The sequence below is a fragment of the Equus asinus genome, chromosome 4, assembly GCF_041296235.1.
Source record: "Equus asinus isolate D_3611 breed Donkey chromosome 4, EquAss-T2T_v2, whole genome shotgun sequence".
NCBI lineage: Eukaryota > Metazoa > Chordata > Mammalia > Perissodactyla > Equidae > Equus > Equus asinus.
The window spans coordinates 12310113-12331418 of NC_091793.1; the positions used below are offsets into that span (position 1 = coordinate 12310113).

At 55.0% G+C, this 21306-nt stretch overlaps 1 protein-coding gene across 10 annotated transcripts in view; it reads right to left on the reverse strand.

Moving 5' to 3' along the window:
• Positions 1–1140: 1140 nt before the first annotated feature.
• The window catches only part of PPP6R2 (protein phosphatase 6 regulatory subunit 2), a 100490-nt gene continuing 80324 nt past the window's right edge, over positions 1141–21306 (reverse strand). For 6 of the 10 annotated variants that reach the window (XM_070506658.1, XM_014864524.3, XM_070506653.1 and 3 more), the window contains 16 exons: positions 20458–20584; positions 19197–19349; positions 13958–14161; positions 12350–12414; positions 10274–10389; positions 8302–8387; positions 7829–7909; positions 7329–7426; positions 6413–6470; positions 6095–6219; positions 5774–5937; positions 5165–5327; positions 4988–5076; positions 4212–4374; positions 2014–2232; positions 1141–1930 (listed from right to left, as the gene is read on the reverse strand). In XM_070506658.1, the coding sequence (XP_070362759.1) occupies positions 1879–1930; positions 2014–2232; positions 4212–4374; positions 4988–5076; positions 5165–5327; positions 5774–5937; positions 6095–6219; positions 6413–6470; positions 7329–7426; positions 7829–7909; positions 8302–8387; positions 10274–10389; positions 12350–12414; positions 13958–14161; positions 19197–19349; positions 20458–20584 (1963 nt within the window). In that variant the 3' untranslated portion in view covers positions 1141–1878. The remainder of the gene's footprint in view (positions 1931–2013; positions 2233–4211; positions 4375–4987; positions 5077–5164; positions 5328–5773; positions 5938–6094; positions 6220–6412; positions 6471–7328; positions 7427–7828; positions 7910–8301; positions 8388–10273; positions 10390–12349; positions 12415–13957; positions 14162–19196; positions 19350–20457; positions 20585–21306) is intronic. The other 4 variants (XM_070506654.1, XM_070506656.1, XM_070506657.1 and 1 more) reach the window with 3 other exon arrangements.

Sequence of the window (21306 nt, forward strand, 5' to 3'; positions counted from 1 at the left end):
GAGATGGTACTGGTCATTTGTGTGACGCCCCCCCCACCTCAAGAGTCCAGAGAGACAGACTGAGTGGGAGTAGCTAGAGGATGGGGTCAAGACTTGCTGATCTTGTCAGATGACAGTGGATGGGATGGAGTGGGAGGGTCTGGGAGGGAGATCCTGAGGAAGGTGGGCTCCCCAGAGAGCGAGTGGCCTCGAGAACTTGGGAAACGGCTTTACACATGGGAGGTGGGGCATGGGGACCTGACAGCTGCTCAGTTCTGTGAACTTGGTTCCAAACACCTGTCTTCTCCCTTCCCTGGGGCTTGCCTCAAACCCTGACCTCCTTGCCCCAACCCTGGTCTTTGGCATAAGGGTCATCATTGGGATTTCTTGCTTGTCTCCTTTCCCATTCAAATGCAAGTCTCACCAGGACCAGCACCTCCCATGCAACAGGTGCCAGCTAGGGGCGGGGGAGACAGTGGGCGGGATGGCAGTGTGGCCTTCACAGAGGCCGAGAGACCATCCGAGAGGTCTGGGTTGGTGGCCACTGGATCTGGGTTACAGAGGGGATGGTGGTGTGTGAGACACAAGTGCAGGCATAGGGAGGACCCCCAAGTAACTTCCGGTGGCCTGTGAGGAGAGCACCCAGGTCCTCCCCAGACCATGTGGCTGGCCATCAGACCAAGGTTCCCAATACCCAGGAAACCCACAAGCCTGGAATCCTGTGCCCGCACCATTTCACGTGGGGGCTGAGGGCTATTCTTGAGGGAGAGGTGGTGAGGTGAGATGTCACCAAAGCAGGGGCCAAAGGGCAAGGTCAGTGCAGGACTAGGACCTCTTAAGAGAGATGGAGACACTGCTGGGAGACCCTCCTCCTGGCTGTGAGGAACCAGGACAGACCCCACTGGCGGTGAGGTATTGCCTCATGCTGCCCCTCTGTCCAAGCAAGTGTGAGGACGGGATGGCCTTCTGGGGACAGCAATAGCTCCACATGTTTGACTCGTGAGCTCCCACGCAGAACTTGTTTCATGGAGAGAAACTCAGTGTTCACTCAGGTGTTGACACTTGCTGCTGAGACGTGAGGATGGGCCTGGGGGCAGCAGAAAAACACCCCCACCACCAGCCAGCTTGGGGTTCCAGGGCCTGCAGCTTAGGAGTACGCCATTTTGTCAGTAATAACACAAATTTTATTGGGAATTGGGTTTCTGGGTGCCCTGTCAGATTATCATAAAAATGGACTCAACATAAAGTAATCCTGCAGACCCCTCCAGGACGATGCGGCCCTGCCCTTCCCAACAGGTGCAGACCCCACCCCACCCAGCACTGTTGCAGGCAGTCTCTGCACCCACTGCACCCACCTCCTGCCAGGTGCCCCCACCATACACTGGGGCATGAGGGGCCGGGGCATCCCCACCAGGCGAGGGTCTTGTATTTTTAAGGCAGTCAAATTTTGCAGCCTGGCTCAAGGCCAGCTCCTCGGGCCACTGGGCAGCAAAGACCTTGTCTGGTCCAGCCCAGCCCCAGACCTGCATTTGTCCCCAGAGGAGGGGAGACCCTTCACTGCGGCTGGATACAAAGTGCAAACACGCGGCTCTTCCTGTGTTTGTTAAAAAATCAGTAAAAATGGAGGCTCAGAGCCTGTGACGTCACAGCCCTCAGTCCTCATGGCGTCTTGGGGTTGTGGCCCCCGGCTCCCGCAGGCAGAGGGCACATCTGAGGCCTTATTGCTGTGTGTGGGGCCAGGCAGGAGAGACGAAGCTGGGCCTTCTGACCGGTTCCAACTGCCAGCTTTACCAATGCAGCATTTATTTTAAAATTAACTTAAATTAAATTAAAAAAGACAAATTGCATCACCAGGTAGTTTTCTGATTAAGGGCGCGCCATGGCTGGGCGGCAGCAGCGTCACACGGGGCCATTTAGGGTGGCTCCTGTGGGCGGCGGCATATCCATCTTCCTGCAGGAAGAAGGGTAGGGGGTTGGAGCCGATCAAGGCCCAAGGGTACCCGCAGCTCCCTTACCCTGGCTGGACCTGCTCACCTGTCCTTTGTCACTGACCCCAGGGTGGCCACTGTGGAGACAGCTGGGCTGGCCGTGGGTGGGGCTGTGGTGGTGATAGCCACCATGGGCCCCGGGGGGATGGCCATAGCCAGCACAGGAGAGACTGCCGGGGCGGGGCCAGCCATAGCTGGGGCAGAGGTCACTTCTGCAGGTGCAGGGGAGGCGAGGTCTGGCAGCATGCTGGCACCACACTCAGCCCTGTGTGGAAGACATGGGCTCTGGTGACCTGGGCCACCCCCAGGGCGGCTCCACACCACAGGCGGCTCAGGGGCCGCACTTGGGCAGGCAGCTTTGCCCACCCCACACCCCCTTAAGTTCCAAACACCAAAAACAAGCCGCTCATCCACAGGGACCTCACCTCCTTCCAGGCAGCACATCCTGAGCTGGTCCCGCCATGTCTGGTCTCTTTAAATGGTCCCCACTCCCACCTGGTTCCAGAACATGTTTCCCTTGGTGCTCCCAGCAACCCTTGCTATTTTGTGGACCACGCGGCCCAAGGAACTTCCCTGGACGGCCCCCAGGCCATGTCTTCACAGAATGCTTCCTCCCATGAGGTGCAGGCCCTCTTGCTGCAACCCAGGAGGAGGGGGAACCCACAGCTCCCCACCCAGCCCACACCTGCCCAGCACTTCCTGCCACTCCATGTCAACTCCAACCTTACAAGGACCTCTGGGAGCTGGCGCAGCCTGTGCTGGGGGAGGCCAGGACAGCCTGCTGTCCAGCCTGGCCACTGGCAGCATAAGAAACAGACTCCCTGAGAGCCTGGAGATGCAAGCCTGTGTGGGCCAGGGCGGCCCTAACTGGGGCACAGCTGCAGGCTGCCTGGGCCCCAAGGGCTCCAAGCCACAGATTCATGCAGACAGCCCTGTGGAAGCAGACAGCTTGCTTTCAGAATGACATTACCTGCTTTTCAGAGCAGAGTTGGTTTTGAGGGGCTTACGAAAAGGTGTTAACAATTTCAGTGATTCTAAACTTTAGGAAGGAACAAAACCACTCATAAGAAGGAATGAGACAACCCTGCTCCCGCTCGCCCCTCGCCTGGCACATGCTTCGCGTGTATCACAGCGTCAGCATGAACCTGGCCCCTCTCAACAGTCGCTAATGCAGCCTTGGCCCTGCTTCCTCAGGGCTGCGCCCCCGCTGCAGACCCTGAGGGCAAGGGCTGGCAGAGCCAGCCAGGTCCTCTGGGGTCCTGGGGACAAGGGTGCTGTGAGTGAGATGGACACCTACCAACGGGGTGGATTGAGCCCCCAAACCACGAGGGACCCTCCAAGGCCACTGGGGTGGGAGAGCGAGTGGGGCCTTGCAAGGCTCCAGCCTTCCCACCTGTGGGGGAAGGAGAGCCTGAATGAGCCTCCACGCAGCAACAGCCACCCCGTGTGCACGATACCACCACTTACCACTCCTATCCCCTCCACATGGGGTCTGGCCAGGGACCTGCCCCCTTGTCCCTTCAAGCCTTGGCTCTAACACCACCTTCTCTCTCACATCCCTGCCAGCCCACCTGCCACTTGTTCCCTATTTTCCACAGCACACCACTCCTCAAGCTGTCCTCCCACCACCACCCAGCTCTGGAGGGGTCATCTGTCCATCAATGGATTCCAAAGGCCTGGACCTTCTTCCTGTGTGTGAGGTGGAACGCATGGGGCTGAGCTTGCAGGGAGGACGTCCCTGGTCAGGCCTCGGATGCCCCAAGTGAAGTCGAGACAACCCCAACCTACTGCCCAAGTGTGTCAGGCATATCTCAAGTGCCTGGTTGAGGTGGGCACGTGTCTGGGACTCGGCACACGCAGGGTGAGATAAAGGCTGCGCCCCCCTCCCCACCATCCCAGGCAACCCCAGATCCTGGGGTGGTGGCTGAGCCTGACCAGAACCCCACAAAGCTGGTTGTTTTCTCCAACAAGGCCAGTAGGTGGGGCGGCTCCATTCCCAAGTCCCTGGGATGGGACATTCAGGCCCTGTGCTCTGTCTCAATGACCACTCACAAATGAAGAAGCACCCTCCCACCCCCGGCTTCCACTTAGACGAACAAGTGTCCCTCCGGTGAGAGCCGGCCTCTGTGGAGTCACAGGGCCACCATGGCAGCAGGGTTGGCCTGCTCCAGGGCAAGCAGAGTGCTGGAGACAGCCAGACCTCCATGTGCACCTGGGGCCCTGCGCCCACCCTGGCCTGCACACCTGGGGGCTGATGTGGGCAGTGGGGAGGCCTCCCGGCCAGGAACAATGCTAACAGCCTCCAAGGCACCAACCACCTTCTGCTCATCCTTGTCGCTGTTGGAGGCCACCAGGGAGGCCTTGCTGGCAACACACACATTCCAGGCACATGGGGAGGCTGGGCCAACTGTAAGACAAGGAGCCAGTGATGTCTGGTGAGGATAGATGGGGCCACAGGCATGGCTCAGGGCCCCCAAACCTGCATGGAGCATGCGACAGCTTCAGCCTGCAAAACTGGGACAGAACCTGGTCCCACATCCTGCCTGCCACGTGCATGTGATCTGCACATTCATAAGAAGCATAAAAAGGGACAGTCCCCATCAAAGGGAGGCCCCCTACTCAGCCTTGGGGCTTCTAAGTCCCACCCCACATGGCCCTGAGGGAGTCCGGGGGCTTCCAAGGGCCAAGGGCTCTGAACAGGCCCCAGAACGGCCACTGAGATGGCACAATACACGTGTATGATCTGTGCTGAGAACATGGCAGGGCTTGGGGAGACTGGCCCAGAGCGGGAAGGCCCTCACTCCCTGGCAGCACAGACCTGTGTGGGCCAGTCAGACCTGAGCTCTGAGGGCAGCCTGATGACCTTGTTGCCTATGCTTGGGGCTGAAGGGCCCCCGTCTGCACATGGCTGCTCCAGTCCCCTAAGCATGACGGAAACCCCAATATCACCAGGGAGACAGGGAGCCCCCAAGGCCTTAGCCATCTCTTCCTGTCCCTGCCGTGGAGCCATTCCTACTCACCAGTTCTCTCTCGGCCCTGGTTCGGGCCACCCTGGGCATCGCCACGGCCCCTGTCCACTGGGGAGCTGCATCTGGGCCCCGACTCGGAGCTGCAGATGAGGCTGAGTCTGAGCCTGCACTGGGGAGATGCCACCCCAGAAGACAGAGGGGGTTGCCTCCCGGCCCGCCCAGCCTCACCAGCAGAAAGGCTGGAAGTCAGTGAACTTGGCCCAGCCTTTTTCTTCCAGAGCTGAGGCACTGGGGGTGCTGGCTGCCCACACACTGGAACCCACGTCCATTGCCACTCCTGGAGCTGGCGTCGTTGAGCTCACTGGCTCATCGAACATTGTCCACGTGGCACCTGCCAGGGGGAGATGCACTGGTCCAGGCCCCCTGACCAGCAGGTTGGCCCCACCCACCCTGAGAGCCCTGTGGCCCAGATAGGGCCAGGCATGGAGGCCCCACAAGAAGTGCCTTCACACCAGGGTGTGCTTTCACCGACAGAACTAGTACACACCAGCCACCAGCCATGACGATGTGGCTGAGAGTAACTGCAACAGGGGCACAGGGACCACCAAGCGCTGAGCCAAAGCACCTGCCACCAACCCCATGTCATTGTAGTCACGGGCACAGGAAAGCCACCACCTTCAGAAACGTCTGCTTGAAAGTGCGTGCAGACGGGGTCAACGGGAGACCGGCCCATGGCAGCCCCACCATGCATGGGCCAGTGTACTAAATCCTCTGTCACCCCAAGTGTCCCCACCCAAGTCTCCTGCCCAGCCCTGACCACAAGCCCCTAGTGTCTACCTTCTGGGTCACCCTCCATGCGGGGACCTTCCTTCTGGGGAGTGGCCGGAGGGGTGCCTGCCCGAGCCGCATCCCCATCTGCTTCCGAGCCCTCCTTCCCATCCTGGCCTCCAGGCTCCAGGCTGTTCTTTGAGCAGCTCTCTGAGGTATGAGGGCCCCCAAATCTAGGGGGAGATGTATGGTCAGAGCAGCAGGCCCCCAGAGAGTCCTTTCCTGCATGCCCAGGGCATCAGAGCTGGGGCGGGACTGGGGTATACACACAGTGTCCCAGGGCCTCTCTGTTCCTCAGGGAGGCTTGGGGAAAATGGGTGGGCCCCATACCGGGCTCTGGCTGTCACTCGGGTGGTACAGTGTGTCTCCTTATCCTCCCAGATGTCATCATCCTCATCATCATCAAAGGGCTGGATATGGTCACCGCAGCAGGCCTCAAACAGAGCTGCACTGGGCTGAGAGAGAAAGAGTGCCCACGTGGCCCCACCTAGCTCCCAGAGGGGCTTGGACAGACACAGGGTTTGCAGGATGGGGCCTGCCCAGCTTGGGGAGGCAGGGCTCCCACGGAGCAGCCTCTCCTACCCCTGCTGCCACCCACCACTATGTCCCCTTGTCTATCTCCAACAAGCCCCAAGCAGAGGGACTCACGCTGTCCTCGTCAGCGTCGATGCTGAAGTTGATCTCTGCGATCCTGTCAAAGGGGGCACTGCAAGAGAATGGAGACACTCAGGATCTCGCTGCCAGGGCTGCCCTGGGCTTGTCTTGCAGACCTCAGCCGGCAACGTGCCAGGTGCTTTCGCTTGTACCCTGGAGGGACACCAGGCGGAGCTGCACCGCATGGGGGACACAGTGTTTCACAACGTGCCGAGGGGAGCCAGGCTGAGTGCCCCAGAGAGGGAAGGGGGAGGTGACGCCACATGGAACCCTGAGGGAGTCTGCCGCCCAGGGTAGGCAGGGACCAGGGCTAGAGAGGCAAAGGCAGAGCCCGAGACCAGGACTCCATGGCCACATCCAGGAATGTGGATGTTACTCCCAGGCAGCGGGTGTGATGTAATGTGGGTATATAGCAGGTGGGCCTGGGACAGAGCTCTCCACACCTGCCCCTTGTCACGCTCACTTGCTTTCTTTCCATCTTTGGATAGAGCAGCCTGGAGGTGGCTCCTGCCCTGGCCCTCTCTGTGTCCCTGGTCTGCATAGGTGACAACCTGCCTTCCCTAAGGGTGTCTCAGGGGCCATAGGGGCCACGCTTGGCTGAGCCCCTCTCACAGCAGCTCTGCATGGTGGGACACACTTGGCTTTAAGCTGAGGAAATGGCATGAAGGCCTTGAGGGCCAGGCAGGACCAAACAGCAGGCCTGGGACCTGGGACTGTGAGCAGAGCCTAGCTCCTTCCTAAGCAACTGAAGACAGGGGAGTGGGAGGGTAGAGGCTCAAATTGGGGCTGGGATGCATGAGGGCGGTGGTGCTGAGTGACATAGGATGCCCACTGGAGAAGGGTTGGCGGGGTGGACAGCCAGGCCGTGGCAAAGATGGCCACAGCCCCTGGCATGTCCTGGTGGGCTCACTTGACACTGTCGTCTTGGTCTGCAAATTCCTCGTCATTAAAGCCAAACTGATCCACGAAGGTGGCCGTCATCTGCTGGACCTGGTACTCCGAGAAAGCCTGGGAGAGATGGGCATCTCAGGGCAGGCCTCAGACCTGAGCTGCTCTTAGAAAAATCTTGCTTGTGCTTCAGGAGCTTCTCCCAGATCCTGACCACTCAGGGCACCGGTCACATGTGGTCACATCTAGACAGCCTTATGTAACTTTAAATTTTTCCAACATGTCCCCAAGAGTCTCATCAATATGAAGTGGCTCTGGGGGCCTCCCCTAGTGAAAAGGTGAGTGGAGGCTGCACCCTCGTCCCCCTCCCTGCACAGGCCGTGTGGGGATGAGCACCTCTCCCTTTGGCTACTTCCCATGGCAGGCTGGTGAGACGCCATCAGGAAGATCTAGAGGCCTCGGCGCGGCCAAGGCCGTGGGGAAGGGCCTGGCCGAGGGTGCGCAGGGCCCGGCCACACGCACCTGCTGCAGGGACAGCTCGTTAGGGAAAACGCCCTCCATGTCCTCATCCTCACTCGAGGGGTGAAGGTGGTGGGTGCTTACCTGAAACAGCCAGAGCGGGTGGGCATGAGCCCTGTACCCCAGGGCTGGTGCCTAACCTGCCCCTCCCTCAGTGCAGGGGAACACTGGGTCTCAGGCACAAGGAGCCCTCTGAGAACACACTAGGGCTCCTGATGTGACAGGGAAGGGACCGAGGGGCCAACACCAGCTCTGCTCAGAGGGCCTCGGGAGCCCTCACTCTCAGCCAGGCTGGGGACTGCGGCAGGAGGGGTCTGTGTCCAGACACCGAGTAGAGGCTCTACCGCTCACTCCTGGGCCACACGGGCCCACACATGCACAATCAGCAGAAAGGAGCATGCCCCCCAGGCATGGCGCTGCCTCTGTGGCTGCAGCGTCAGCCGGCGTCACGCGGCACGAGGAGGCGGGCCCCTCACCAGGTCCACGGCGTTCCTGCGGTTCGTCTCCCTCAGCGTCTCCTCCACGAAGCTCTCCCAGCGCCCGCGGCAATCCGCAGGAAGCCCTACAAGGGAACGTCACCTGGTGAAGACTGGGGACAGAGCCGGCAGCTGCACCCTAGTCCTGCAAGGGTGTGGGAGGGCCCCAAGGTGACGTCTCAGGGCTGCTAGAAGGGAAGAAGGCTAAGGCAGTTGGGGGTCAAGAGGATACATGAGGACTGAGACTGACCTCAGCAGGTGGCAGAGCCCTGAGCGTACCTGGCACACAAGCCAACCCCAGGAGCTCCCAGACACAAAGAACACACAGAGCAAGGTTGCCATGGAAAAGCAACTCACAGGCCCACCTCAGCACAACCCACAAGCCTATGTGTGTCTATTTTTCTGAGGAGGCCAGAGACCGAGAAAGATTCATGGTCCAGAAACAGATCATGGCAAAGAGCTTCCTGCTTGCTCCTCACCCCCAACCTGGGCTCCCACCCACTCTGGTCTGCCCTTGTTTTGTGGACGCACCTCCCTGGGCCCGCACGCCCTCGTCACAGGTGCCAACAGACCAGTGGGCCTGACCCCAGTCCAGAGACCACTGAGAACACCCCTTCCTTCCGTCCTGGGAGGCCACCTGGAGTTTCCTCGGCTCACACCTGCCCTTGTGACCATGCCTGAGATCACCCAAGGGGGCAACTAGGAGGCCAGTCCAGTAAGGCCACAGGTCTATGCCTGCCACAGCCACACCTGCTGCATGACTGACTTGCCCGTCTGTGGTGCAGCTTCCTCAGCTGCACAACGAGGACAAACCCCAGCACCTGCCCTAGGCCTGCTCCAGGCTCATAACACCCATGGCCTCCAGATGGAACCCTAGCGCACCCCGGCAGCAGTGCGACCGTCTTCTCACACACCCTGTGGGGGCCTGCTACATGGCACTCACTCCTTCGTGCAAACACCATTCACTGAGCACAATCATCCATCAGAACCCTTGGCCAGCCCTGTCTTCAGGCCCCCACACAGGGCTGGGGAGAGACTGTCCTGGTCGTGAAGCTGGTATGACAACCACCCCTCCTCCCCGGCCCTCGGGGTCCTGGCCTCTGTGGGTGGTTGCCTTCCATCACCTCAGGCCCTCCTCCACTTAACCGTGAGCACTCTACCTCCTGGCCATCTCTGAGTCCACCTGCCTGTCTCCCCCGAGCTCCTGTGCCTCTTGGCACCCTGGCACACCCTGCTCAGGCTGGCCTAGGCATCGTTCCCCCCAGTGATGCCACACGGGCCCTCTGAGCTGCCTGCCTTCCCCCGTCTGAAGTGAGACCCCCTTGGGTCCCCCTTAGCTCAGCCTAGGAAGCCAGATGCCCAGGAGCTGCACACTGTGTGCCCAGGACAGTAGAGGGCCGGGAAGGGGCATGGGAGACAGGCCCTCAGCTTGGGGGGTCGGGGCAGCAGCCCTGGAGCACCATGCAGAAGGCAGGCTGAGGGCAGAAGAGAGGCCCAACTAGGAGAAGGCTGTGTCTGGCTGGGCCCTACACCTGCTCTCAGGGAACAGAAGCCCCTCCCCTGCTCCCCAGACTTCTGCCAGGAAGGTCCCCAAAGCCACCTGAGTTGAGAGCAAAGCTAGGCTGTGGAGCAGGAGTGTGGGCATTGGGCAGGACTGGGGGTGAACCTGGCAATGCTTGTGCTTCTGAATGCCGCCCTGGGAGGTCTGAACTGCCCAACAGGCACCTGACAGGGTCTCTGGCAAAGGAGACTGCCCAACAGAGCTGCCGTCTGGGTGAGACTCAGGCCTACCCCAAGAGGAGATCCCATGAGGTGAGCTGACGGTCCTGGTACCAGTGCAGTTATCACCTGCTGAGGGACCGGAGAGCAGGGGGCAGAGGGCAGGAAGCAGGGGGCCGGGGAAGCCTCAGGCTGCGACACCCAGAACAGGGCTCCCGCTACCAGGAAGGTGACGAGGGCAGGAAAGGCTCACCTCGGATGACCTCGCTGATGTGCGTCTGCATGGGGCCCCTCTCCAGGTTCTGCACCACGGCGTTGGCGATCCGGGTGAGGTGGCCCATGTTTCCACGCCTCATGCCACCCGCTGCCCTGAAAGTGACGGCAGTATCAGGGTGGCTGCCCGGCTTTTCTTCACTGTGTGTCTACCCGGGCCCCAGGCCCTGCCACCCACAGCCATCCAACTGTGGCTTCCTCTCCACAGGCCCTCCACCCCCTCAGGCGAATCCCTCCTCACAGCCTTGTCTGCAGGACACGTTTCTAGAGACTCCAAGCTCACTCTCAAGAAATACTCATGAGGCAGACACTGCTCCTACCCCCACTTTACAGATGAAAAAACTGAGGCAGCCGTGGGGCAAGAGCTGAGCCCAGCACTGTGGGCCACACAGCTCACGTTCCCCACGCTGCACTGTGCAACCCTCCACGCCAGTGGGGCCTGCTCAGCCTCTGCCTGTGCTGCAGGCCTGGTCCAGAGCTGCACCACTCGACACGTACTCAGACACCTCTGGCTGTCCCTACTCCCAGAGCCCCTCCCAGCCCCACCTAGAGCCGAGTGACTGACCCAAGGGAACACCCGGTGAAGGAGAAGACATAGATTAAAATAAAAATGCATCCCTTCTACAAGTGCTGACCTAGTGTGCCCCAAGTTCTTGGGAAGATCAAAAACAGACACGGGGCCCAGAACTGGGCAGGGCCAGAGCGGGGCTGCCACCCAGTGGGCAAAACAGCAGGAAGACAGTGGATGGAGGGCTCTCTAGCTCTGCATGCGGCCTCCCCTCACGGAGCTCTATGCCTGGAAGTGCACATCCTGGATTCTCTCCACCTGTATGTCCCATGCTGCCACAAACACATGGCTCTGCTTAACCTCTCATCCGTCACACACACGACACCACAGAAAAGCAACTCTTAAAGCCCAAGTTGGTAGGAAGAGCCTCAGATGTAGAATGTTTCCCTGTCCAGAGACGCAGCATTTGATCACAGAGCACACAGCTTGCTCTCCACCTTGTTCTCTCTCCTAAGAGCCTGAAATGACCCCAGAAGAGCGACCAAAGGCGAGCTCTCCAGTCAGGGAGCCCGGCCTGACAGGGGAAGGGGTCAGGAGAGAGCCTGGCGGGACCAGCCCAAAGATGAGGCTGGGATGAGAGTAGGAGGCCTTGAGCAGCTGTCCAGGGTGCAGGAGGGCTGGGCTGAGGCTGGCTAGGGCCAAGTGTCCAGGCTCACAGGCCTGCCCACAGCCCACTGTGGGTCTTAACCTCAGTGACAGTGGTGGTCCTCCCCTGACCAAGCCACACATGCGCAGAACGTACAAGAGCAGGCTCAGCACAGGGCCTCACTGGCTACCACAAGGATCAGGCTCAGGGGAAGGACGGATGGCTCCATCCTGTACAGTGTACTGTATATTCCAGAGCAGACACAAATTGGTGGGTTCAGTAAGAACAGGACGTGAGGGATGAAGCAGCTGAGGTCAGAAAGCAGCACTCGGCAGGGCAGAGCAAGGGTGGGGCTGCCCACACTGGACCCTGCAGGCCACACCAGGGACCTAGATGGTCCAGACTTTCAGGCAGCGGTGACAGCATCTGTGTGTTTCAGAAAGATCCCAGCTGTTCACATGACAAGAGGCCCGGTGGGGAGGGAAAGCAGCAGGAAGTGGCCTGGACACTCCTTCAAGGGTCTGAAGGTTTAGTAAGAGAAGTAGCTGGTGGCTGGGAAGGGGAGATGGGAGGATTTGGGATGCGTTATAGGCTTAGGATTGGGGTCTCTGCTGATGGATGGGTGAGGGAAGAGGAGGGTGAGAGGGCCCAGGGAACCAGGGGCTAGCGCAAGGCAGCAGCGAGGAATAGGACCAGGACCGAGGCTGCTCTGACCACGGCCCAGGCCCCACATCACTCTGCCCATCTCTCCTGGTCGACTCCTTGTGCCCTGGCCTTCCCCAGGCAGCACTTATAGCTGATTCCCCAGCAGCAGGACCCTCTTCTTGAACCCTTCCCTGGCCGCCTGGGGTCCACACCAAGCCCTCAGGTGGACCCCCTTGCAGCACGCTGGTGGCTCTTACTGTGTGTGGTCATTGGCTTCCCAGGCCTCCAGGATCCTCTGGACTAGGCAGCACTTCTGGAACAGCTGGGGGACAGGCAGCACTGGTCAGGGTCTGTAAGGCTGCACACTCCCCTCCATCCACCCCTGGACTGAGTGGACTTAGTAGGCAGTGAGCAGGCACATCAGCACCAAGTTCTCTGTGGGTGGTGACACCTTTACAGCCCAGTCCTGAGGTTCCCACCAAACACCAGGACAGGCATTGCCCAGGCCCCAATAGGTGCATGCTGCTGAGAGCCCGCCCAGTGAAGACCAGGGTCACACAAGACATTCCTGTTCTGCTCGGCCTCCTCCTGTCTCTCCATCACCTCCTCCTCTACCTCTGGCCACTCTCCCACCTATTCTATCCAGAAGAAAGGACGGGGGCCCGAGTGCTTTCTCTCACCTCGAGGTCCTGACAGGCTGTCTCCTGTCCCTGCCATGTTTTTTCTGAGCCCCAACTCGTACATCTATCCCACACGTGGCCTCACTATGTGGATGGGGACCCTGCTGGCTGCACAGCCCCTGCACGCTCCCACCCGTGTGGCTCTCATCATTGAAACTGCCTGTCCCTTAGTGTTTACCCTTGGGCTGTGATCCAGCTCAAGCCTGCACACCACAGGTAAAAACGACACTTGTCAAAGGCAGGCAGGAGTGAGGTCTCTGACCAGACACCTAGGGGCCCCCTTTCCAAGCCTCTGTTCCTGTTGTCCGAGTCTCGTAGCCAGCCGAGGGGCAGGGCCGTCCCCTCACAGCCCTGGCCTTCTCGGGGAAGCGTTCACAGGTACGCTCCTCAGCACAGGGAGGGGGTTCTGTGCTGCTTCTTCCTGCTCCCGGCACCCAAGACCTTGCTTCCCTCCTCTCTTCTTCAGCAGACACTTACTAAGGCCTACTCTCTCCTAGGCACGACACTAGCTGTTTTGGAGAGAGAACAAGACCCAGTCTCGGACACCTGACAGCCCAGGGAAGAGCCATGTGAGCGCACAGCTGGGTAGTGGTCTCACTGGTGGGCTTTGTGTGAAGTGCTCACGGACAACTAGGAAAGTGCCAGGTAAAGAAGAAGAGAAGAGTGTGCATGGAGGATTCATGCCCACAGTTTCAAAAAGTACACAGACAGTTTCCCCATGAAATGCATTCTCTCTCTTTTTTCTTGCATATTCCCATCACGGCCTCATCCTGAGAACAGCAAACCCAACATGGCAGAATGCCTGGAAGGAGGAAGCTCCAGGGCAGCATCCAGCTGGCTCCCTCCCGCTTCTGGTGGGCTACAGCCCACAATGGGCCAGATCAACGTGGTGCAAACGTTCCTCCCACGCCCTCACTGTACTAGCACTATGGCCCTGGCAAATGTGGACACTTTCTTTGTGATTTCCTATCTCATGGGTAAAAGGAGGGCAGCAAACCCATGTCACAGGAGAGTCAGAGTAGAAAAAGCACAAGGGCAGGGCAGGGAAGGCCACAGATGGCTTGCTTCAACATTAACATCCACACAGGCAAGGCAGGGCTCAGCACACAGGACACACAGCGACACACAGAGCCCGCAGCGACACACAGGACATGCAGCAATATGGAGGACACTGGCTGAACTTACATGGGTCACCATTGTGTTCTCGGGGTGGCCGGCGGCAGGCTGGGGGGCCTCTGAGTCCCTGTTCCCAGGCAGAGGCTCAACCCTGCTCTGGGGTCCACTGGCTTCTGCCCTGTCCTCCTGGGCAGTATGGGAGAGAATAGCGGCTATGCATAGCTCCACTTGGAAGTGCAGAAAGTTATTCCAGGTATACTTAAAAAACAGGTCCTGGGTAGACAGATGAAAGAGGAAGGTCCTCAGACTGGGCTTCTGATGACGGGCCCACAAGAGCTAGGGGCTCACTGGTGTCCTAGCGCACCATTCCCACAGGCTGTCTCCTGGCTGTCTGATGGCCAGGCAGATGCTGAGGGCATTTCCTCAGGATCGTCTCTCTGTTAGGAACCTTTGCAAAGAGCCGCCTGCCCTTCCCTCTCCAGTCTGCTGCTCTGTTTCTGTCTCATTAATCTCTGCTCTTATCTGAATACTTCCTGTCTGTTTATCCCTTTGTCCTTAGATGCTTAACTCATTAATTTTTAGCCTTTCTTCTTTTCCAGTGTGTTTTTAAAAGGCTGTACATTTCCTTGTAAAATCCACTTTAGTTAAATTCTACACATCTTGTAGTATTTCTGTTATTCTTCCTTTATGATTTTGTCTTTGACCCATGAGTTACTGGAATCTGTGTGTTAAATTCTCAAATACCTAGCGACTCTATGGAGGAGGGAACATGAAATCAAGAAGTGCACACTCCCCAAGGGAACCTGGAGGAGCCCAAACCTAAGCTGCACAGGCTGAAGCCCAGAGGAGGCCAAATACAGACAGCTGCACCCCTTCTCCCACAGCCTCTTCCAGACTGGGGCGGGGGACACAGCAGCCTGGCCCTGAATCTCTGACCCCTTAAGCCAGTAGGGAGGCACTAGTAGGGTAGGGTGACACAGACATGCCTATCTGCGCCCCCATGGCCACCTCACACAAAGCAGCCTGTGTACCAGGCCCTCAGCTACCTGCACAGGAGGAGGAAGGTGTGTGAAGGGTGGAAAGATGGGGCAGGGGGATGGGGTATAGACTCCACCTTGGGATAAGAGTTTGGGCCCCTCCTTCACATCAGGGAGTTGGGGATTTGAATAAAGGCAGGAAGTCCACCTGACTGACACAGTTCTCCTACACAGAAACAGTCTTGAATCCTGGCTTCACCTTCGCTGCCTGTGTGACCTTGAGCGACCTTGGAGGTGGCTTCACTGTGTTACCTTATCATCAACACAGAGTCACATCCACCTCCCAATAAAGAAAAGCCCAGACCAGACAACTTGACTGGTGAATTCTCCCAAACATTTAAAAACGAACTGACAATACCAATCTGTCTCAAATTCTTCCAAAACTTTGAATAAGAAGGCACACTTCCTGATTCTATGAGGCCAGTATTACCCTGACACCAAAGCCAGACAAAGATATCAAAAGAAAACTATGGACCAACATCCCTTATTAACACACATGAAAAATCTTCAACAAAATACTAACAAACCAAATTCAGCAGTGTATTAAAAAGATTATACACCGTGACCAAGTGGAATCTATTCCTGGAATGCAAAGATGGTTCAACATACAAAAATCAATCGATGTATTACACTGTATTAAAAGAATGAAGGACAAAAATGACATAATCATCTCAAGTGATATTGAAATAGCATTTGACAAAATTCAACACATTTTCTTGATAAAAACATTAACAGACTTAAGAACAGAAGGAAACTTCCTCAACATGATAAAAGGCACCTATGACGAACCCACAGCTGACATCATACTCAGTAGTGAAAGACTGAAAGCTTTTCCTCTAAGATCAGGAACAAGGCAAGGATGCCTGCTTTTACCTCTTCTTTTTTGTTTTGTTTTCTTTTTAGGAAGATTAGCCCTGAACTAACATCTGCTGCCAATCCTCCTCTTTTTGCTGAGGAAGGCTGGCCCTGAGCTAACATCCATGCCCATCTTCCTCTACTTTACACGCAGGACGCCTACCACAGCATGGCCTGACACACAGTGCCATGTCTGCACCTGGGATCCAAACTGGTGAACCCCGGGCCGCTGAAGCAGAGCGTGTGCACTTAACCACTGTGCCGCCGGGCTGGCCCCTCACCACTTCTATCCAACACAGTACTGGACGTTCTAGCCAGAGCAAATAAACAAGAAAAAGAAATAAAAGGCATCCAAACTGGAAAGAAAGAAGTAATATTATCTCTTTTCACAGATGACACTACCTTACATGTAGAAAATTCTACAGATTCCACATAAACTATCAGAGCTAATAAATAAATTCAGGGAAGTTTCAGCATACAAAATCAAGACATAAAAATCAGTTGCATTTCTATACACTAACAATGAACAATTCAAAGAAAAAAATTAAGAAAATAATTCCATTTACAACACCATCCAAAAGAATAAAACACTCAGGAATAAATTAAACCTAGGAGGTAAAAGACTTCTACCCTGAAAAGCATACAACACTGCTGAAAGGAATTAAAGACCTAAATAAATGGAAAGACATCTGTTTTAATGGATTGGAAGACTTAATTTTGTTAAGATGACAATGCTACCGAAGGCAATCTACAGAGTCAATACAATCTCTATCAAAATCTCAATGGCATTTTTTTGTACATATAGAAAAACCCATCCTAAAGTTCATATGGAATCTCAGAGATCCCCCAAACCCAAAACAGTCTTGAAAAAGAAGAACAAAGTTGGAAGACTCACACTTTCTGATTTCAAAACTTGCTACAAAGCTTCAGTAATCAAAACAGTGTGGCAGGGGCCGGCCCTGTGGCCGAGTGCTTAAGTTTGCACGTTCTGCTTCAGCTGCTCAGGGTTTCGCCAGTTCAGATCCTGGGCACGGACATGGCACCACTCATCAGGCCATGTTGAGGTGGCATCCCACATGCCACAACTAGAAGGACCCACAACTAAAATATACAACTATGTACGGGGGGATTTGGGGAGAAAAAAACAGAAACAAAAAACAGCATGTCACTAGCATGAGGACAGACATACAGATCAATGGAACAGAAGAGAGTCCAGAAATAAATTCTCACATATATGGTCAATTGATTTTCAAGAAGTGGCCAAGACCATTCAATGGGGAAAGGACAGTCTTTTCAACAAACGGTGCTGGGAAAACTGGATATGTACATGCAAAAGAAGGAAGGTGGACCCTCACCTTATACTACACATAAAATTTAACTCAAAATGGATCAAAGACCTATTAGAGCAAAACCTATAAAAGTCTTAGAAGAAAATGGTGAAAGCTTCATGACAGTGGATTTGGCAATGATTTCTTGGATATGACACCAAAAGCACAAGCAATATAAGAAAAAAAGATAAACTGGACTTTATCAAAATTAAACACTGTGTGTGTCAAAGGACACCATCAAGAGAATGAAAAGATAACCCACAGAATGGGAGAGAATATTTGCAAATTATATATCTGATAAGGGTTTAATATTCAGAATATATAAAGAGCTCCCACAACACAACAAAAAAAAAAGCAACCTAATTCAAAACTGGGCAAAGAACTTGAACAGACATTTCTCCAAAGAAGATACACAAATGGCCAACAAAAGCACATGAAAAAGTGCTCAATATTCCTAGTCATTAAGGAACTGCAAATCAAAACCAACATGAGATATTACTTCACAACCATTAGGATGGCTATTATCAAAAAAGCAGAAAACAAGTGTTGTTGAGGATGTGGAGAAATTGGAACCCTCATACATTGCTGGTGGGAATGTACAATGGCGTACCCACTGAGGAAAACAGTTTGTTGGTTCCTCAAAAAGTTGAACCTAGAATTACTATATGACCCACCAATTCAACTTCTAGGTATACACTCAAAAGAAGTGAAAGTAGGGACTCAAACAGATATAACCATGTTTATAGCAGTATTATTCAAAATAGCCAAAGGTGGAAGCAACCCAAGTGTCTCTCAACCAATGAACAGATAAAATGTGGTCTATTCATACAATTGGATATTATCCAGCCTTAAAAAAGGAAGGAGATTCTGGCACAAGCTGCAACATTGATAAACCTTGAGGATATTATGCAAAGTGAAATAAGCCAGTCACAAAAGGCTAAATACTGTATGATTCCACTTCTACGATGCACTTAGAGGAGTCAAACTCATAGAGACATAAAGTAGAATAGTGGGTGCCACGGACTAGGGGAGGGGAAGGGGGATTGACAGCTTAAAGGTCAGAGTTTCTGTTTGGGAAGATGAAAAAACTGTGGAAATAGTGGTAATGGTTATCCAACACTGTGAATGTAATTAATGTCACTGAATTGCTCACTTAAAAATTATTAAAATGGTAAATTGTGTGATATATATTTTACCACAATAAAATAAAAGTAAAAAGGGGGGGAGGGGAGAGAGAGAAAATATTTTTTTGAAGAGAGGAAAAGGAAAGGTCTCATAATTGCCCCCTGATCCATATCTGGGATTTTACAGTCACAGTAGTGCCCAACTGACTTCTAAATGCTGGAAGAACTTCGCAGGCAGTTGGTACCTCAGGTCCAGTTCCAAGGCAGACTCCTTCCGGGATTAAGATGTAAATTTCAAGAAATTTCAGCTTCCTGGGAGCAGAGGCCCAAGGACAAGGCCCAAGAGAAGCATGGGGACTGCATCTGCCCGTGGTGCACACTTATGGCAATGCTCCCTTCCCAGCAGCACACTCCTTCCACAGCAGAGCCTGCTGTCCACAGCCAGTGTTGCTCTGCTGTCACTCAGACTCCAGACACCCAGGATGGCTGAAGGCAACTGGGTGGCAGAAGCTGAATGGAGGGGCATTTCCCACTGGCTTTGACAAAAACTGCTAGGTGACCTTCCACTGTGGGACACCAGGAACTGCTCTTTTAGGGCATTTTATGGTGAAGAGCTACAATGAAAGTTCTATCTTAGGTCAGAAACCAGAAAGAAGATGGATCATACTACCCCATTCCCTCAAAGAGGATTAGAAATCTGCCCTCTGCTTTCAGGGAAATTCTCTGTGAGCCTGCACCGATGGGAGTCCACTGTCATTCAAGCCTGGGGTGGGTCCAGGAAATGGCTTCTCTGCCCAGACTGTGCCTGTTCTAGGACTAAACCAGAGCCTCCCCTTGGGCAGACCCTCATCCAGGTGCTGAGGGCCAGCTGCCTGCCCTTGATGGACCCTGTCCTGCTGCACCTACCCTGGACCATGCAAGAGACGTGGACAAACAGGCAGGGCTGGCAGTGGTGCCCACTCACCAGCAGCAAGCCCATGGTGTTGAGTCGGCAGAGCTCCTGGTTGATGCTGGGGGTGTTGGTGTGCAGCAGTGCAGCCATAAGGCGGGCACCATGCAGACGGGCATTCCCCAGGGGCTCCTCCAGCACACCGATGGTGGTCAGGATTGCTTTTTTCTGCAAACACAGAAGCCCTGCCCAGTTGGAGCCTTGCTATCAGCGTGGCCACTCCTGGCTTCTCTTAGCTCAGGTGCCAACTGCTTAAAGGGCCAGGGCTGCTACTCCATGACATGGCCCAGCCTGGGGAGAGTAGGGGTGTGTGTGTGGGGGGGGGGGTTCCTCAAGGCCACACTGCCTGCAAGGGGAAATGAGGAATCACTGGGGTTAAGAACCTCACTGCTCCCCTCAGGGCCTCACCAAAGAGTGAGTGAGGGTAGTCTGCTGCTCCCAGAAGCCCAGGGCATTCTGGTCTCAGCCTGCCAGCCCAAGAGATGTGTCCAAGATGGGGTTAGCTCTGTCTAGGGACACAGTCTTGGGACATGGAGCTAACAGACACCCCATGAACACTATCGGAGACTGATGACAAAGCCAGCCTTGTCAGACTGGATGCGGGTATTTTCTGATCCTGCCCATGTAGCAGAACACATCTACTTTTTCATTAATGGATTGTTTCAGAATCCCTGCCTTCATGAAGCTTACTTTCTAGTGGGGGAGGCAGACAATAAGCAAGTTGATAAAGAGATAGTACAGCAGATCATGGTGGGTGCTAAGGAGAAGCACCAAGGATAGGGGAAGAGGCTGTGACTGGGGAGAGGGGCTCACAGCGGGTGGGAGGGCAGCCCCGGGTGGCAACTGAGGGACTGAAGGTGCTGAGGGAGTGAGCCCAACTCAATGTGAGCCAAGCACTGCTCAGAGCTTCTGAAGTGAGCAAAGGGCCTCCTCTGGGACCCCGTGACCCTTGGCTGGGTGCCCCCAACTCAAAGGCAGGTCTACAGTGAACTCTCGGGCTCTCAGGAGACACCCTATTTCAAAACACAGGAGTCACCTGGGGGACTGCAAACTGTCCAACTCCCAGGCCTCACCTAAGAGCAGAGATGGCCAGTCAGTAGACCGGGGTCTGAAAACACGCCTCTGGCATCTGCCTGGTGGTTCTCAAGTCAGGGTCTGGGAACAGCAGTGTTTGAATGTATTCACTCATCCTAGATACACTGTGGGGTCCTCTGCTTGCAAATCATGCTAGCCTACAGTCTCCAAAGTCACCCAACAGCTATTTAAGGTCATCTACCTTTGGAGGGCTGAGCAGAAGCTGGTGGAAGTCCTTCAGCCGTGGCTCAATGCCGTGCAGGATGCTGCCACTGACAGTGCACAACCTCTCCAGTCCCTGAGAAAAGGAGTCCACCAAGCCCTCTGTCCTGTGGATGAGGAAAGCAGAAGATGCAAACACAGGGGACATCTCCACTCACGGCTCAAGAGAGGTTTGGTGACTGGTACAGAGAGAAGAGAATGGAGCCAAAGGCCTTAGGAAACATTCCAGCCAAAAGCGCCACCCCTTGGCGGCGCCCCAGATGGCCTGGTGGCGCGCCACACTCACTGGAACCATCTCTGCTCCCCTCCCCCTGCTCTGAAAATACTCACCCTTGTCCCCACTCTTCAGCTGAGAAACAGCAGACAGGACTGGCCCCCACTTTCCCTCTGGCTTTTTCTAGCTAACCTCTCTGAGATCTTTGTTTAAACACTTTTTCCAATTATTAAAGTAATACATGACCATTACAGAAAAAAAAACTTTAAATAAACAGAAGGATAAAAAAGCTGTTTTCCTAATTTTTATGCTGTCCCGCCAGTGCAGACAAGGCTGGGCAAAGCCCTGAGAAGAGTCCTCACTTCCTGCAGAAAAGGCCCAGGCTGCCTGGGCTCATGAAGATGAAGAAATCTGTACTCTGGAGGCCTAACGAGAGGAAGCGATGATAGCATCATAATTGTATTTTTAGGTAATAAACTAATAAGTATATATTGGGTACCAGAGAAAGAAAGAGAGAGAGAAATTGCTAGTAATCTTATTACCAAGATTAAACCAATTTCTTGTCATTTTCTTGTTCTTTAAAAAAAAAAGTAAGGGCTATCAGTATTGGGGGCT